Source organism: Ambystoma mexicanum, chromosome 4q, assembly GCF_040938575.1.
Source record: "Ambystoma mexicanum isolate Mex_15411 chromosome 4q, UKY_AmexF1_1, whole genome shotgun sequence".
Taxonomy (NCBI): Eukaryota; Metazoa; Chordata; class Amphibia; order Caudata; family Ambystomatidae; genus Ambystoma; species Ambystoma mexicanum.
In genome coordinates, this window is record NC_090928.1 from 1,268,316,332 (window position 1) to 1,268,335,998 (window position 19,667).

Sequence of the window (19,667 nt, forward strand, 5' to 3'; positions counted from 1 at the left end):
CTCACGCAGTTGGCTCTTCGGAGCTCCTGGCTCCAGGCGGTGGACCCGGACACCAAAATGATTTCGGTTCCAACCTATATGTCATGTCTCCTTTGGTGGTCTTCTTCCAGCAATCTGTCGGTGGGTGCGCCTTTTCAGGAGCCCTCCCCCTCAGGTGACCATTACGACTGACTCCTCCCTTATTGGGTGGGGCACGACGATGGAACATATTCTGACAAATCCATCGTAACCACGATGTGACGGTGGGGAGTTTGAAAAGGAAGAACAATGAAAAGATTCACGAAATGTTCCATCAATGCAAGGATTATTGAACATGATTCAGTACTGGTATCTGAGCTCTGAGGGCCGACAGTTAATTCCAGCTGATGGCCAGATGCCATTGGATACTCATTTGTAGTCTTGCGAGGGGCACTAGATGCAAGAAGCCATCAGCCCCAAGAGTCTTTGGTACCACCAGGTTGGCTTTTATCAACCAGCCGTCCAGTTTAGAGAAGAGATCAACCTTCTTCAACCGTACGTAAGCTGCTAGAGCACCCAGAACCTTGATGAAAATTATGGGGGTACAATTCAGCCCGAACGGGAGAAAGGTGTATTGGTAGTGTACCTTCCCTATGGTAAACCTCAGGTATTGACAGTGTTCATTCAAAATGGGAATATGAAAATATGCATTTTGAAGCGCTGGAGATGCCATCCAGTCGTCATGCTGGAGTGCTACTAGAACCTGAGGCACAGTTACCATGTGAAAGGATTCCACCAAGAGAAATTGGTTCAGATCTGAAAGATCCAATATTGGTCGAATTCCACCTGTCTTTTTTGGAATAATAAAATAGCGGGAGTAGAAAACCCCACCCATTTCTTCTTCTGGAATCTCTGAGTAGCTCCGGAGAAGAGTTTTGGAACTTTGGTGGTGTGACAAATCCCTATATGTCATCACTTCTCCCTAAGGAACCACCCCTTCCCATGAGGACAGAGAGATGAGGCCACTACCCGATAGTCCCCCTTGGGGTAGTGCACAGCGGGAGAATCTCATGGGGAGAGACTCACCCTCTGGGGATAGGGGGCAAACATCTAGGGACAATCTACACCTATGGTACATCCCAGTAATATGCCCAACCACCCCCATGTACCTGGGTAGAGCAAGTGACATAAGATCCACTGAGACAAAGAAGAGCCCAGAATACCCAAGTAAGACTTGTATCACAAAGATTGGGACAAAGAGGAGGCCAAGAACTATGAAGACCACTACCAAAAGTAGGTGTGAGCATTCTAGTTCTCCACTAAAGGCCACTACTAACACCAACATAAAAACAGAAGATGGACTAGGGACGAGGGACCATACCTGGACGAGGCGAGGACCGGGTGGCGGTTGAGCGCCGGACGAAGTAAGGGCTGCAGTCTGGGACGCCTTCAGCGGGAAGCCAGCGTCTCCACCAGGTCAACGGGTAAACACCTATACGTTGGCTGAAAGAACAGCCAGACCGGAGAAAGCCGAGGGATTGCACGGTCTAGAGACGGCGAGAACGCTGGAGGAAACCAGCAGCTGTGGTGCCACAGACTGAAGAAAGACGTACACATAGGAACTGCTAAGCCCAAGAAAGAGTCCCAGGACAGACTTTCCCCAAGACGTTCCCTAAAAAGGTAGGGAAGAAACCAGGCCAGCTGGTGGGGTCCAAAGGGAATGTTGGCACTTAAGGGAAAGTGTCCTAGAAACCCAACATGAGAATAGCAACATGGTGATGGGGGCTAGCTCAGGGGCAACACATTTGTCTTGAAAGCTAGACAACGCAGCACAACACAGGTTTGAATCCCAATCCTGCGCTTAGAAAGCAATCTCTGGTATTAGGCGCGTTATAAAAGATCTGTATAGGGGCAGTAAAAGACCCCCAGAGAAATAAATATTGCGGTTGGAAGAGGGGTAGGGTTGGGGGGGGGGTGAGTCCCAAAGAGGGGACAGTGCATAGCCCCACAACCTGAGAGAGTCAAAAGGACTTTGTAACTCATCTCCTTCGTGACAATACTTGGTAGGACAGTGAAACAGGTCTGCCCAATGAGCTGAATAGAGAAATACAGGTCTGGGACCCACGGACAAAGAAGAAAAGAGAACGGCCTTCTCCTCGTGGCAGTACCGCAGAGTGTGAAGGGACTGTAAAACCAAGATACCAGGAGAAGGGAGTTCTTCTCCTGGCAGTTGAATCTGTAAAAAAGATCAAACCACAGAATAGTGTGATCCAGGGACAGGGAGTCATTCCCCCTGGCGTGAGGAAACAGAACTTTTCAGTTACAGAGTGTTACAGGATTGACAGTCGTTTGTCTGGGGAGTATTGAGACTAGGGAGTCATTCCACTTGGTTAAAAACGTACAACCAGAACTGTGCTGCCCAGCCAGGAGAAGGGAATCATTCTCCTGGGCCAAGAACATTGACACAACCCTCTAGTTTAGTTATACGCGTAAGGGACAGAATTAGAGATTTTGACACAGGAGTGGAGTTGCGCATACCCCTATAAATCGGACTCTTACAGATCCCAGCGCCAGTAGGCACATAGATTTCCAGCATCCACACATTTGAGGGCTGTGTGAAAATATATCCTCTTAGTTGCGACATGCCTGCTGCTCAACTCCCTGGTGTGCCTGGATTTAGTGGTGGGGGGCCTCTTGCAGTGTGGTTCGGGGTGGTGGTGATGGTGTGGCAGCTATGCAGCCATTTTGCCAGTCGCCCTCTAGCTCTCTCTTGAATGCTCCAAATTTGAAAGAGAACATATTAGGCAGCTCCAGTCCCATCCCTGTGAGGACTCGGATGAACATGGAGGGAAGGGGACAGGAAGTAGGAGAATAAGGCGTAGTCCAATCTGTGCCCACGAAGAACAGTGACGTTTGAATGCAGCAACTCCCAATGATTGGGTGGCAACCACATATTTTAAATTACACAATTGTGACTTGGGGTAGGGTTTTCATTCAGAGGTTTCGAAAATTGCTGGGAGCCATTTAGCTCCTGGTTAGCTGAAAAACAACTGCTACCAGGAGCTACATTTCACTCCCCAGACAAGTGGTGCCACTCAAGCATAGCTATGTGATATTAACTGTAGATTTGGGGGTATGTTTAAAAGGTGAATAAAGAACTCACCCAAGGGACATTTAAACCATATTATACGAAATGTAATGGACTGTTAGATTTTGCATCTTGTGCAAATGTGTTGCTGTGCGCTATGGACTGGATCCTGGTTCCCGAGAGGTATCTCCTGGGTAACGGGTGATGCCAGATACCCATGAGTTGCTTTTTGGTCCTGGTCAACAAATCCTAATTTCGATCCCTGCATTCAGCTCCCAAAACTCCTGTCAGATGGAGGAAAATCTGTACATACTGTACGAGAGCAACAATTGCACAGATTGCTCTTATAGTAGGCCAGCTCACTGGCACATTTTTTAATCACATTTTGGCCCAAATGTATCTCAGATGCACAGTATATGCAAGCTTCTGAGACATCGTTTATCATTTCCACCGCTGCACCAAAGAAGCAAGCCAATCTGATTGCACCATGCTAAACCTGCAAATCACCCATAAGTGTATCCAATGGCTGAAACCCACCCATCAGGTGGGCAATATCCCATTATATGGGTCTGTACCGGGTGAATCTATATAACACCAATTCATTTTTTTCATACTTTTAGGCACTTTTAAAAGATACTGTTGACGGCTGTTCACCAAGCCACAAAAAGGTTTGAAAGTCAGATCAGACATGTCCTTGCAAAGGTTTGATGTGACTGCGTCTAAAGAGATGAGGCATCTATGAGCGAAGGCAATCTATCAGAAAGTTATGTCAGCAATGAGATGCAGTTTATAACAAGAATGCTAGTACATTTTTGTTACCTAGTATTTTGAAATCTTAAGGCAACAGAACTCAAATGTGCACATCTTCAAAGCACAAACATCAAACCTAGAATATCAGGCTGCCACACTAACATTAGAAAAATAATGTGAACGATATTCGTCTAAAACATGACAAATACCCCATTGAATGCATTGGAACACATGCCACTCCACCAACGTCCTACTTCTACAGCCCGATCCTGTGCTATCGACGAAGACTCAAGACTGGCTTCTCCGATGAAAATCTGGTAATGACAGAATATTGATCCCTTTGTAAAGAAATCGACCAGTTAAAAGAATATTTTCTATGCACATGGCCTTTAAGCATTGCTAAAAAAAAAAAAAAAAACAAGTGGTGGTCTAAACCATTTTAGAAATATTTGACAGCAATATAATTACCATTTTACCATTTTAACACCAACTGTGGAAACCAATCATGTGACAAATGAATACATAAAAAAATAAATGACAAGTTGGAAGGATAGGCATTTTACAGACTAAACTCCATGCCCTGGTAAAAAGTGTAACCTTATCTTCCCATACATTGGAAAAAAAGTAAATACTTAATCTTTCCTTGTGTATGCTAAAGGTAGCCAGCAGAACAGAAAACAAAAATGCAGGTGAACATTATTACTTTGACTGTAGGAATGTACACACACACACATGTATTAGTAATTAATTGCACAGTGGCAGGTTTAACCGGTTGGTTAACCGCTCCCCACTGAAAGCATGACTGCCAATAGCCAACAGGGAAGTGTCTGGGGTACTAATGTTTGTTTGGGGTGGGAAGAGTGGGTAGAAGACACCAGTTTCCCCACACAGAACAATGTTTCCCACCTCCAAAAAATGCAATAAAGATGGTCGACTTGGGAATAGTAACAGGAGCCCTTTTCCCCTTTCAATGGAGGTTAGCTCCACGGATCTTTGTCATAGAATGCAGACAACGGTCAAGGCAACATTAGCTAGACACCATGTTTAGGGCTGTAATGAAAATATATACTTTATATGTTGTTAAAGGCAAGAAAAAGGTATTGATGCAGATTTGTGTAAGCAATGTGGATCCGGAAATTAACATTCTGTGGGTTAAAGGTCCACTGGGACTTCATCAGGTTTGACAGCTTGTACTTCACCAGTATCAAAGGCCTTGAGAATAGGTTCACCTGGGATTCATTCTCCCATACATGGAATTGGAAGATTAACGTCTGCCTAGTTAAATGATTCTGAAGCAATGCAGCACACAAGAATTACAAGGCCTAAAGTAAAAGTTGGGACTTATTTAATAAAAGGCACCTCAATAGTTCTACAACCATCAGGAGATTGAAATAGGGTTTATTTTATTTCCAACAGCTATCAGTCAACACTGTCACTACAATGTGAGTTTTCCTGCAGTCTGTTTGAGGTAATCTTCAAACATAAGGAATTGCTATGAAGACAATGGAATGCAGCACCTAATGTGCCATAAGGGGCACTACTGGAGATGGGGGTACAAACTAGTGGATCTGCCCATTTCGCAGTTGACGCACCTCACGTGCTGGTGGGGCACACTATACCCAGCAGCAGCAGTTCCCATACGAGATAGTCCATGTTAATTTTGTATTTCATTGGGCTATAGCTTATTTGGTTTTTGCCTTGGTTGGTAACTACAGACCCTTGCAGCTTGATCAGTAGCAAGTGGTTCTGCATTTTGTGCCAGATTTGTAGATGGACTGGGCAATAGAGGTTCAAGTCGGCCTTCCTGCTTGGCTGTGCCCAGGGGATCAAGGGAAGGCATCACCAGTTATTTCTAGTCGGAAGCAGCCAGTGTGTCTAGGTATTAGTCAGAGCGTTGCCATCAGAAATGTTTTGGAACACTGCATCATCTGTACTTCGAGAGTAGTCACTGTCACATAAAGGTGGGGATGCAGATCCTCTGGGTATATAGGAACCAGAGGGATTAGGCGGACGGCGTCAAACAAGTCTCATGAAATATCAAAGTTTCCCAAATAATTGTATAGTCTCTTGATCCGAATTTCAAATGTCCTGGGAAGTTCAATATGCAACATGGTGTTTTCTCACCCCAAAGAACAAGTTACTTCTTACCTTGTAACGTTCTTTCGACGGGATTTTGCTCCGACGTATTCCTTATCTTTGATAATACGTTTCCAGCTTGCTGGCCTCGGAAATTTTTTCTGTAGAGGGCGCTGCGCGTCGACGTCCGCCGAGTCGATGACCCTCGACAGCCACCGTATCGGCGCCGACGTCACCATGCTCATAAATAGCCACGCGCTGCGTCCGTTGCTCAGTTCCGTTTTGTAGCATAAGAAAAGTCATGCCTGAATTGGTTATTGACCTTGAAGGAGCGTAAGCTGCAACCACAAGGGAAGTATTACTGCGGGGATGGATGGGAGGGGCGATGAGGAATACGTCGGAGGAACATTCCGTCGAAAGAACGTTACAAGGTAAGAAGTAACTTGTTCTTCGAAGGGATTGTGTCCTCCGACATATTCTTTATCTTTGATAGACTCCCATAGCAGTGGCATGTAATTGGAGGTGGGAGTGAGAATGTTATGTATCCCTTTAGGGATGGACCGAATGCAATACGGCCTAGCCAAAACTGGTCTCTTGAGTAGTGGAGGAATCCAGGTTGTAAAATTGTGTGAATGTATGTGCGGACGACCATGTGGCAGCCGCACATATGTCTAGGACCGGTACCCCTCTTTGGAGAGCCGAAGAGGCTGCGATACCCCTGGTTGAATGAGCCCTAAGATTTTGGGGTGGCTCTTTCCCTGCGAGTTTGTAACATTCCAAAATGGCCAAAACAATCCACCTGGAAATGGTTTGTTTTGTTATGGGTAGTCCCAACTTGTGACCTGAGTATCCTACAAACAGTTGGTCTGTTTGCCTGATCCTAGCCATTCTGCTGATGTAAAAGCTGAGAGCTCGCCTAGGCTCCAGCCTATGTAGCCTTTCTTCCTCTTTCACCGGATGGGGAGGAGGGTAGAACGAAGGTAAGGTCATTTTATGAGTGATGTGGAATTCAGAAACCATCTTTGGGAGGAAATTAGGCTTCACCTGTAGGACAACTTTGTCTTTATGAAAAATTGTATGTGGGGGTTTACAGGAGAGAGCTTGTAGCTCGCTCGCCCTCCTAGCAGATGTTAGTGCTACCAATAGGACAGTTTTAAGCGTCAGAAATCTCAGCGAACAAGAGTGAAGTGGTTTGAATGGAGTGACAATTAGGAAGTTTAAGACTAAATTTAAGTCCCATAAGGGAACCTGGAATGGTTTTGGAGGATAAACATTAGTTAATCCCTTGAGAAATTGTATCACTAGAGGAAGTTTGAAATACGATGGTTCCTCCGCAGTGCGCTTGAAGATAGAAAGCGCTGCGAGATCGCCTTAGGCCTGAGTTTGCCAAGTAGAGTAGAAACGATAACACCGTTGGTGTACCACATGAAAAAGGGTCGATATTCTCTTCCCTACACCAGCTGCAAAATTTGTTCCAACGGCAGCGGTATAAAGACTTTGTTGCTGGCTTCGTAAGCAACACCTCCATGACGTCATCAGGGAGATCCCAATCCTTGAACCTCACCCTTTCAGAAGCCAAGCGTGAAGGTTGAGGGTTCTGGTGTCTAGATGGAGAACCTGACCTCCCTTCTGCGAGAGAAGATTCTCTTTGAGTGGAAGACGGATTGGAGGGCAGATGGACATATCTAGAAGGTCTGGGTACCACGTTCACCTGGCCCAATCGGGGGCAAATAGGATCATGGTTTTGCTGAACCTTCTTAGCCTCCTGATTACTTGAGAGATCATGGGGACTGGAGAAAACGCGTACAGAAGCGGAAAATTCCAGTCCACCACGAACAAGTCTCCTAGAGCTCCTCGGAGGAAATTCCCTTGAGCAGTACTGTTTGCACTTCCGGTTGACCCTGTTCACGAACAGATACACTTGAGGGGTTCCCCAAAGGGTAAAGATCTCCTGAAGGACTTCCTGAGCTAGTTCCCACTCGTAGGACACTGCTCTGCATGCTCAGAGCATCTGCCGCCGTGTTCTGCTCTCCGGCTAGGTGAACTGCCGACAGATTCCTTCTCGTATTGCCCAGAACCAGAGCTACATTGCCTCTCTGCACAGTGGTAGTGATCCTACTCCTACTCTCTTGTTGAGGTAGTACATGACCACTGTGTTGTCCGTCATTATCAAGACATTCTTTTCCTGTACAGAGGGCAGGAAACCCTTCAGACCGAGTCTGATTACCCTCAGCTCCAACAGGTTGATGTGTAGTTTGGACTCCGATGGAGACCAACGACCGCTTATTGTCAGATCGTTGGTGTGGGCTCCCCACCCTGTGAGGGAGGCGTCCGTCACTACTGTTATCTCCAGCCATGGTTGCCAAAAAGATTCTCCCTTGAGAATGTTGTTGTTGCAAGCCCACCAAAGAAGGTCTTGAGCAACTGTGCTTGGAACTTTTAGAAGATCAAACATATCCCCAGAGAATTGGGACCACCGAGCCCTGAGAACCCATTGAAGGCAGCTAATCCTCAATCGGGCCTCTGGCACCAGCAAAAATGCAGGATGCCATGAGACCGAGCAACCTCAAAAAAAATCGAAGGCCGGCAGATTTTGGAACTTTGTTACCATCTGCAGAATTTCCAGGTTACTCACCGTAGTGACCACCTTACTCCAAGTCCATAGTCCCCTTTCCTCCATACTTATGGGACATCTCTCCGTCCTTTGGGATGGGACCGGAGCACTTTGTCAAAAACAACCACATTTTTTCAAAAATGTGTCCCTCCTCTCTTTCCTGCGCGGGGCCTGGCACGCGGCCGTAACCCCGCCCACCTTGGCTCCACCCCGCGCATCGCCCATCAGTCCTTTTCTATCACAGGGTCAAAACCCATTAGCAATAACAGAGGAACCTTATTAGAGGGGACGGCGGGCGGGCGTATGGAGGAAAGGGGACTATGGACTAGGAGTAAGGTGGTCACTACGGTGAGTAACCTGGTAATACTCCTACGTACCTTCCCCTTTCCTCCAAACCTATGGGAGATTCCCAAGCACTCCTTACAGGAACTATGGGTGGATGGGAGTACACTTTACCGAAACAGGTTCTTCAGCACAGCCTGGCCGAACTGAGCGTCAGCTCTAGAGCTCATATCAAGGCAGTAATGCTTACAGAAAGCAGATGGGGAGGCCCAAGTAGCCGCTTTAGTGATGGACTCCCAGGGAACATAATTCTGAAAAGCAACCGCGGCTGCCTTGCCTCGCACCTGGTGTGCATAGATACCTTTAGGAGGTTTCAGCTTTTGGACGGTGAAAGATTCCGTGATACAGGTGGCAATCCATCTGGAAATGGATGCCTTAGACGCCGGCCTGCCCTGAGGTTTACCGAAGGTCACAAACAGTTGGGAAGAGCTCCAAAGCTCGGAAGTCCTATCCAGGTAGAATTTAAGAGCTCTTCGGACTTCCAGGCAGTGTAGAACCCTTTCCGCCTCCGAGGCAGGGTTCGGAAAAAAGACCGGAAGGGAAATCGACTGATTCAGATGGAATTCGGTCACTACCTTTGGTAGGAAAGCTGGGTTCGTCTGAAGGACTACCTTGTCCTTGTGAAAGACCAAGAAAGGATGCTCCACCGACAATGCCTGGAGCTCACTCACTCCCCTCGCTGACGTAACGGCTACCAGAAAGGATACTTTCCAGGACACGTACTTGAGGTCAACTGTAGCCATTGGCTCAAAGGGTTTATGGCACAGAGCCGTAAGGACTACATTTAGGTCCCAAGGCGGGTGCAGACTACGAACCGGAGGGTAGATGCGTGTCAAGCCAACAAAATGGCTCTTCACCACCGGGTTAAAGAATAAGAACACCGGTCTGTAGAGAGGTAAGCGGAAATCGCTGAGAGATAAGTCCTGCAAGACAGAACATGAACCCCTGACTCTGCTAGGGAGGATACGAAGGATAGCACCGTGTCAATCGTCGCCACCCTCAGGTCCAATTCTTTCTCCAAACACCAATGACAGAACCTGAGCCATTTACTCTTGTATTGGGATCTGGTTGAGGGTTTCCTGGCTGCCTGGATAATGCGCATGTTATCCGCAGACAAACCCAAATGCTCTAGAGATGTGAACTCAGGCACCATGCCGCCAAGTTCAGCGATTGTGGGGAGGGGTGCCACATCTGCTCTTCCCCTTGGTGAAGAAGATCGGGAGTTACTGGTAACCTGATCGGCGGACACACCGACAGGTGTTGAAGTTCTGAGAACCAAAACCTGGCCGGCCACCAAAGAGCTATCAGTAGAAGAGAACAGTTGACAGAGCTCTTCAACTTCCAAATTGCTCGATGAACTAGGGGAACAGGCGGGAAGGCGTAAGCTCTCATGTTATGCCATGGAATCTCAAGTACGTCCACCAGAGAGGAGGCTCCCAGCCCCCCTCTGGAGGCGTACTGAGGAAGCTTCTTGTTTACCGCCGTGGCGAAGGAGGTCCACCTCCGGTGTGCCCCAACGCGATAAAATCCATGAGAGGATCTCTACCTTCAACTCCCACTCATAGCTGACCACTGTCCGCCGGCTGTGGGCATCCGCGGTGACATTCAGCCGGCCCGGGATGTGCACTGCAAGCAGCCAGACCCCATGAAGCACAGCCCACTCCCAAATCTGGATGGACAGGTCTACAAGAGGGGGAGACTTCGTTCCCCCTTGCTTGTGTATGCAATACATTGACACCGCATTGTCCGTTCTTATGCGGATCACCTTGTTGACAATGAGAGGTCTGAACGCCTTGAGCGCCAGAAAACTCACCAGAAGCTCCAAATGATTTATGTGCAGGAGCTTGTTCTGAGGTGACCAGAGGTCCGAGACCTGAAGAAGATCTAACGTCGCACCACACCCCAAAAGGGAGGCGTCTGTCGTGATCGTCACCATGGGGGCTGGGTCCTGGAACCTCGTGCCCACTGAGGTTGCTGAGATGACCACCAGTCCAGGTGCACTCATGGAATCCCGAATCGTTATCTGCTTGGAATCCGGGTCCACAGCCTGACGCCAGGAACTCCGAAGAGCCATCTGGGTCCGTCTCATTTTGAGATGAGCAAGAGGAAGAGCCAGTACACACGAGGCCATGAGGCCCAGAAGCCTCTGGAACCACCAGGCCGACATGCTCTCCGACTGTGCAAACATCTGACACGTGGCCAACAGATCTGCCATTCTGTCCCAGGTCAGATACACTCGGCAGTCTATCGTGTTCCAACGAAAACCCAGGAAAGTCAGGTCCTGTGAGACCGCCATGGAGGATTTCCACCAGTTCACCGACAGCCCAAGATGGAACAGGAGCTGAAGGAGAGACTGGAGGTTGCCCGCTGCTGCCAACGGACAAGGGCTGCGTAGGAGCCGGTCGTCCAAATAGGGATACACATGATACCCTGGAGACGAAGATAGGCCGCAATCACCGACAGCTTCGTGAAGACATGCAGCGCCAAACTGAGGCCAAAAGGAAGCACCCGAAACTGGAAGTGCTCCTCTCCCAAAGAGAAACAGAGGTATCTCCTGTGTGGATTCCAAATCAGGATATGCATGTACGCATCCTGAAGATCCACCACGCTGAGCCGGGCATGATCATCTTGAATTTCTCTTGGGGTAGGAAAAGATTGAGCTAGGAGAGGTCTAGGATGGTGCGCAGGCCAGCCTAGTTGGGTTTGGGCACCGTAAACAGCTGGGAGTAGAAGCCCTCCCCTCGCTCCCCAAGGGGAACGGGTTCCACAGCTCTGAGGTGCAGAAGTTTCTGAACCTCGGCCTTGAGGGAGGGTGAGCCCGACAGCTGAAAAGGTGGGTTGAGGGGTGGGGTAGGGGGTAAAGGTAAGCGGAAGCACGCTCGAGCGACTGACAAGACCCATCTGTCTTCTGTGATGGCCTGCCACGCCTCCCAATGAGACGCAATGCGTCCTCCCACCGGGATCTCGTGCGAGCGCAGAAAACCCTCATTTGGCAGGTTTATCGGTGGCGGTGCCACCTGAACCTTATGAGGAAGCTGAGGAGCAGGAGAAATATCGCGTACGCTGTTGTCTACGGCGGTTATTCTCCGCAGGAGTATCCACTCAGAGATTTGCAGTCGAGGAAGCTCCTAAAACCAGAGGAAGGTCGACCTTACGACAACGGCCTTTGAGCCTTGAAGGGAGCTTTAACCAGAACAGACAATGATTTAGTCGTCTGAGTGCTGTCTTTGGTTTTGGTGAGCTCTACATCAGTAGAAGAGTGAAAAAGCTCCTTACCATTAAATGGAAGGTCCAGAAACTTGTCTTGCACCTCCTTCGAGAACTTAGTGGCATGCAGCCAGGCTTGCCGCGAGGTATCAACCCCAAGCATCATACCCCGAGCCGTCTACGTGATGAGCCGCAGCCTCCAAGAGATCCTGGGCAAAGACCCTGGCATCGGAAAGGCCTCCTCTGAAATCCTCCAACTTCTCGACCGGAATGTGCTCCTCAAACTCTGACGGACCTCTCCACATCCGCATGTTAGCTCCCACCAAAATCAATTCTGCATTGGCCTGACTGAGCTGTAAGGCCGAATTGGCAAAGATTTTCCTCCCTAGGGAGTCCAGGAGCTTGTCCACCTTTCCCAAGACCTGAGTAGCCGTCGTGGAGGAGGATGCTGCAGGCCTGGATTGCAACATAGCTGCAGCCACCACTGTGGAGGAGGGAGGCGGACAAGACGACAAGGCCACTTCTTCCGAAGAATGCAGCCTGTACCTCGCGTCAATCTTTTTATTGACGAAAAGTCCCGAATGTGGCTTTTCCCAAACTCTACGGACCTCAGACAGAACGGACCTCTTCTGCAAGAACGGGCCGGTACGCTCCAAAGGAGACAAGGTGAACAACGCCCCAGAAAGCACGCCCTCCTGCAGAGCAGGTGCCTCGGGTACCGGAACATCTAAGAAACTCATCATGTCCAGCACCCGGTCATGGAAAGCTCCGATAGAGCGGGGAAGGTCCTTGTTGTCCTGATCGCCTTGAGGGTCATCTGACAGGTCAGGATGCTGCTGAGCCGTGTCAGGCACTGCTTTGTTCACTGGGGACAATGGTGGCACAGGCGGAAGCGCAGGGGGAGGCACCACGGGCAAGGGAGGCGCCGGCGGAACCACAGTCGGAACGGGTGGAGCCGGAGGCGCGGGTGGACATATCTCCTTGAAAAGCCCTTAGAAATATTCCCTCATGGGGTCGGTGCGCATAAGCGCTTGAAATTTACCGAAAAAAGCGTCCTCAGGAGATTGTTTTGGAACCTGAGGAGGCCTCTCATGAGGTGGACAAATCCAGGGATGTAACGGAGAAGGGTGCCACACCGGCCCCACTGACGAATCCACATAAATCAAGGGAGCCACCCCCGCGGGCAACGAAACATTGTGCGGAAGAGGCATACGGGCGTTCCAATCATAAACCGGTCGGTAAGGATGCGCACAAGGGACCTTAGGTTCACCCGAAGGACCGAACCCTACAACAGGGGCCGATGGCGTAGTTGTAGGGGGTAGTACCTAAAATGGCCGCCGTGGTCGTGGCGGGAACGGCCGCCATTTTGTCCTCATCTGAGGGGACCTGCGGCACGTGAGGAAGTGAGGCAGGGTCCCCGTCGATGGATCAGGGGTCTTAATTTTAGCCTTAACGTAAGGAACCTCGGCAGAGCCGGTACTATGAGGCCTGGCATGTTTCTGCGACATACCAACCGCCAACTGAGCCTTCGAAGGATGGGCCTCGGCACTGCCGGTAAAAGAAGAAAATGTCTTCTTTGCCCCCTCAACAGATCTGGTGTCACCACAAGAGCGGGAACGGTGCGCTGTCACCGACAGGGCCTTGCCCGGCCCCTCAGAATTGTTGGTATCCTTAGCCTCTATACGAGGGACCTCGGACCTAGGCCCGGGAGAAGCCTTATCGGCACGGACCTTGAACATCCGTTCGGTAACTTCAAGCCCAGCCAAGACCTCGGGCGCACCCCGGTTTTGTTTTTGAGGGAAGCCGAAAGAGCAGCCTCAGAGCAAGCTCCGGTAACCCACGACTCAGTAGAACTGGGTCTACAAACAGCCCCCACAGGAGGGGCCACGGAGCGCACTCTGGTGGACACAGGCCCCGTACGGATACCCTCGGAGAAAACTCTGGTAGAATTATTAGGCCCGACAGGCACCTCAAGGCGAACCCCAGTAACAGAGCGATCAACGCCCCTCCCGTCTCGAGAGGAACCTGTAAAGTAAAGAACTTACCGGGCGTTTTTTCTTCTCGTCGATGAATGCCTGAAAATGCGAAGGAGGAGTCCATCCGAACACCACCTCCCACCGCTCTAACCGACGTTGAAGTGCCCGGACCGAAAGGGATTCACAGTAAAAACAGGAGTCCCAACGGTGTTCCGGACCCAAACACTCTAAACAAAGAGGATGGGGATCCGCCCTTGCGAAGCGACGGTGACACGATGAACAGTCTGGAAAATCGAGTTTAAAAGACAGACTAGTAAACGAACACTAGCGAGAGCCAGAGAGGGGAAAAAAGGGAAGAAAGTCTTCCGAGGATGCAGGTGCGTCCGGCCCGATCATGCGGAGAAAAGGACTGATGGGTGATGCGCGGAGCCAAGGTGGGCGGGGTTATAGCCGCGTGCCGGCCCCGCGCAGGAAAGAGAGGAGGGACAAATTTTTGAAAAAAATATGGATGCTTTCTACAAAGTGCTCCAGTCCCGTCCCACAGGACGGAGAGATGTCCCATAAGTATGGAGGAAAGGGGACGGGACATAGGGGTGTGTGAAGAGCTCTCACCACAGGAGGCGAGGCTTTGCCCGAGGAAGTATCCAGGACTGCTCCGATAAACTGGAGCTTTTGGAATGGTATAATGTGGGACTTCTTGTAATTGAGGGAGAAGCCCAGTCTGTGAAGGGAGTGACAGGTGATTGACAGATGATCGTGAGCTTGTTCAGGAGAGCGCGCTCTGATCAACCAATCGTCCAGAGAGGGGTAGACATGAATCACCCCCCCTCCTGATACTCGCTGCCACAACCGCCATCAGTTTGGTGAAAACCCTCGGGGCGGAGGTCAGACCAAATGGCAGAACTCGAGACTGATAGTGAGAACTGCGAACCTCAGGTACTTTCTGTGCTTGAGATGGATTGGCACATGAAAGTAAGCATCCTGAAGGTCTAATGATACCAACCAGTCTTGGAGTTGGGAAAGCCTGAAGGATCTGAGAAAGGGTTACCATCTTCAAATTGTCCTTCCTGAGGAACTTGTTTAAATTTCTTAAGTTCAAGATGGGTCTCAAACCTCCGTCCTTCTTTGGAATGAGAAAGTAAGGGGAGTATCAACCCTTGTTCCTCTCCGCTACAGGTACATGGTCTATTGCTCCTTTCTCTAGCAGGGTTATTTCCTGCAGAAGGAGCGGATCTGGAATCTTGGTAGAATTGGCTCCCGGTGGAGGGTCCGGGGGTCTTTTTAGGAAGGGATGGCAGTAACCTTGAGCTACTGTCTCCAGTGCCCAAGCATCTGAAGTAATGCCCCGCCATTCTTTCAGATGCTGTGAGATTGTGCCACCCACCGGGGGTCTTGTGTGATAAGGCCTCAGAATGACATTGGGGAGGCAGCATGAGCGGCTGAGGGCAACAATGCCGTTTTGAGGCTGGTTTCGCACCTCTTCCTAGTCCACCACGAGGGACATTTCTTTTACCTCTTTTGTATGGCCCGTCCTCTTCCTCTACCAAAAGAGGAATAGTATCGAAAATAACTACCTCTCCAGGAAGATGAGCCCGAATAAGGTTTGAGGCTGTCACATAGAGGCGTTAAAAGATTTAGCCGCCGCTTTGGAGGTCTGCAGTTTCTTTTTTTTTTTAAACTTCTTTTTATTGCCAGGTGGTCAAGACAGGTACAGCTCAGTTAGCATGTAAGTGAGAACAAAAAGAAAACAGCATTACAGCGTCAATATACATTGCTTCACAAATAATGTCAGTTTCACATTGTAGAGGGAAAACGCATAGTGGAACAGCAGAGTCGTACCCATGCGGCGTGTGTCAAGATGAGTCCGGTGGTGCCGGGGAAGGGGCGGAGGTCCATTCGGCCCCATCCTTGCTGGTAACTACAGAACTCAGTCCATACATTTGCAGGGCGGGATGGAGCGGGCAAGGTGCCGATGTACTCCTCCTCGCATGTTTGTACCCATGTGAGGGCCTTCAGCCACATGTTGAGGGTGGGGGGAGTGCGGCGCTTCCAGCATTGTAATATGCATCTTTTGGCAACAATAGCACTGACATTCAAGAATTTTGACAATTTCCTCACATTTTCTCCCGTCCAAACGCCAAATAGCAAGTGCAATGGGTCCATCTCTACCGGGGCGTCAATTATCTCAGAGAGCGCCTGTGTCACCTCCCCCCAAAACCAGCGCAGCACAGGACCAAAACATGTGAGCATGGTCTGCTTCGTTTGATTCGCATTTCGGGCATTTATGTGTCGAACTAAGCGTGAATTTTGCCACTCTGTACGGGGTGTAGTAGAGTCTATTGAGTAACTTGTATTGGATACAGCGGAACCTGGCACTGAGTGATACTTTGCGCGTGTGTGCACACATCTTGCCCCACATTTCATTAGTGATCTCCGTTCAGAGTTCTCTGGCCCATGCCTCCTGTGGTGCCAGGGAGGTACTCTCTATTTTTCCCATCCGCATTTTATACAGGGAGGATATTAAGCCCCTACAGCCTGTGGAATTCGCTATGTACAGGAGTTCAGGTGAGTCAGGAGGCTCCTCTGGGAAGGAGGGCCACATCGTCCGCACCGCTGCTCTCAATCTGTAGTACTGCAACAGGTCGAGCGTGGAGCAGGAGTGCCCGGGGCGCAGTGTCTGGGGGGTAATGAATGAGCCATCAGGGTACAGGTCGGTCGGGGCCCGGTATCCCAGGCTCTCCCAGCGTTGGGAGAGGTGTTGGTCATGCGTGGGGGTGAAGCCAGGAAATTGCCATAAGGGGAGCCACTTATAGTATGGGGGCTGTACTGGACTGGGGGAAAGGATATTGTTCCATGTCCTAATCGTGGATGCTACCGGGTCCTATGGACATCCGCGTGGTAACCATGGTGTAATAGCAGGGTCATGATGTGGGTACCGTCTGCCATTTTTTCCAATTTAACATGTGGGGACGGGTTGGGGTGTGTGTACCAATGGGTAGCATGTTGGGCCTGCGCAGCATTCCAGTAGAAAGCTAAATCGGGGGCAGTAAAGCCTCCCTTCTCATAGGGGAGGGTCATATGTTGCCACTTCTTACGGACCACCCCCGAGTGCCAGAGGAATTGGGCGAACGACGCGTGGAGTCTCTTGAAATACTGCTTGCCTGGCCAAACTGGCACATTTACAAATATATAGAGTAGCTTGGGTACCGCAATCATCTTTATTAGGGAGAGTCTACCAGCGAGGGATAGAGGGAGATTGCGCCACCTAAGCGTCTTGGTTTCAATGAGCAGCGCCGCTACTACATAATTATCTGCCAGCAGGGAGACTTTAGCCCGTGACACCTGAACCCCAAGATACTTAATCCCAGCCGGGGACCAGCGTAGGGGGAACTCGCAGGACGGTTGCGGAGTTGTTTTAGTGAGGGGAAAGATTTCGGATTTTGAGTAGTTTATGGTGAAGCCCGAATAGGTGCCTATTTTTGTTATATCTCGAATGATAGGGTCCAAGTATATGGAGGGTTGTCTGACCTAGAGGAGTACATCATCCGCGTACAGCGAGATGATTTCCGGTGTGCCCTGCAAGCGGAGGGACGCCCTTGTGAGTATGACGATTTCTGACATTTTCGGCCATGGGTTCGATGGCAAGTGCGAAGAGGATGGGGGAGAATGGGCAGCCTTGTCGGGTACCCCTGTGTAACTCGAAGGGGGAAGAGGGGACGGAGTTAACTAGCACCCTTGCCGACGGTCCCGTGTACATCAGTTTTATGTAGGCGATCATGTTCGGCCCAATTCCCATTTTCTCCAAGACGGCCCACAAGTATTGCCACGAGACCATGTCAAACGCCTTTTGGGCGTCTAGTGTGACTGCCACTGCGTCCGCGTTTGGGTCAATTCTAGACAGTACGTTGAATAGGCGCCGGATGTTAAGTGCCGTAGAGCGGCCAGGGACAAATCCACTCTGGTCGGCAAGGACTAAGTGGGGCATGAGTGGGAGGAATCTATTGGCAATTACTTTAGCTAAGAGCTTCATATCAGTATTGATGAGGGACAGGGGCCTGTAGGAGCCACATTCGTCTGGAGGTTTCCCTGGTTTGGGGAGGACTGTGATTAATGCTTCTCTTAGGGAGGGAGGGAGGGATTGTGAGCGGAGTGATTCGGTCCAGACCCCATGTAGTATCGGCGCTAGTATGGCAACATGCTCTTGGTAAAACTCAGATGTGAGTCCGTCGGGGCCGGGGGCTTTGCCCTTGGGGAGATCCGAGATCACCCGGACTATCTCTTCTAGTGAAAACGGGGCATCTAGAAGTTCCCTGGTGTCTTGAGAGATCAGGGTCATGGGGATGGACTCCAGCAGGTCGTCAAGGTCGCGGGTCGTGTGCTCTGGTTGGGGGCCGTACAGGGTGGCATAAAAATTGGCAAAAGTGTCAAGGATAGCGTGGTCTGACCAGTGTCTCGCCCCATTATCATCAATAATGCCATCTATACGAGTCCCGCCTCCCTCAGCCCGGACCAGCCTAGCCAGGGTTCTACCCGACCTGTCCCCCTCGCCATATCTTCGGGCAGCTGCAGGGCGGGTATGGTATCTCACTTCGCTAAGGGCATGTGCCTCAAATAGTTCCAGTTCCGTCCTAATTTTCGCTAGGGTGGCAGGTGCCGGCCCGGAGGCATACTCTTGTTCCAAAGTTTTAAGTTTGGATTCGGAGCGGCTTAAGGCCTGTTTTATGGATTTGAGGACCCCTGCCTCTCTAGCGATGCACATTCCTCTGATGTAGACTTTGAAAGCCTCCCAGCGGGTCCCCTCGGACGTGTCAGAGACCTTGTTGGTTTCGTAGAACAGGTTTTATGTCAGCCAGTATCTCTGCCCTAAAAACGATATCTGATAGGGCGTCGGATTTGAAACGCCAGGCGGGGCGAGCCCCCGAGACGAAACCCAGCTGGATCTGGAGTAGCACGGGGGAGTGGTCGGAGAGTGTGCGCGCTAGAATCTTGACTTCGGACACCCTGCCCATCCGACTACCTGACAGGAGGAATAGATCTATTCTCGAGGAACTGTCATGTACCGTGGAGTAAAAGGTGTAGTCCCTCTCCTGGGGGTGGAGTGTTCTCCAAACATCATGTAGTTTCAAGGAGCTCATGTGGGTTAGCAGCCGCTTGGCCGCTCGGGCTACAGGTCTCCGGGCCGTAGTTGTCCTGTCTAGGGCTGTATCAAGAATCAGATTCATGTCGCCGCCCCATACAATGGGGACATCGACATATTTCATGAGAATGAAGGACACTGTATCCATGAAGTCGGGAGAATCAATGTTGGGAGCATACGAGTTCACAAGCAGGCATTCTTCGCCGGCTAGAGAGCAGTGTAGGATCACAAATCTGCCCTCAGGATCAATGTGGGATGTGTGAAGTGCGAATCTGATTGATTTGTGGATGAGAGTGAGGACACCCCTGGACTGAGTGGAGTACTGAGTATAGTACCTGTTGGGGCCCCAGGACTGTGCAAAGTATGAAGCCAAGAGTTTCTTAGCATGGGTCTCCTGCAACAGGAGAACCTTGACCCCATGCCTCTGTGCATACGCAGTAATTCTACGAGATTTGGTGAAGTTGGTCAGCCCCCGCACATTCCACGTCAATATCCTAATAGCCATATTAATGAGTTAAG

At 50.1% G+C, this 19,667-nt stretch overlaps 1 protein-coding gene across 2 annotated transcripts in view; it reads right to left on the reverse strand.

The window, feature by feature from the left end:
• SRF (serum response factor) overlaps positions 1-19,667 on the reverse strand; it is a 532,155-nt gene that overhangs the window by 306,152 nt on the left and 206,336 nt on the right. Inside the window, exon 3 of one of the 2 annotated variants that reach the window (XM_069608882.1) lies at positions 4,006-4,110. The exons of the other annotated variant lie outside the window; for it this stretch is intronic. Coding sequence (XP_069464983.1) covers positions 4,006-4,110 — 105 coding nt within the window. The remainder of the gene's footprint in view (positions 1-4,005; positions 4,111-19,667) is intronic. 2 annotated transcript variants of the gene reach the window in all.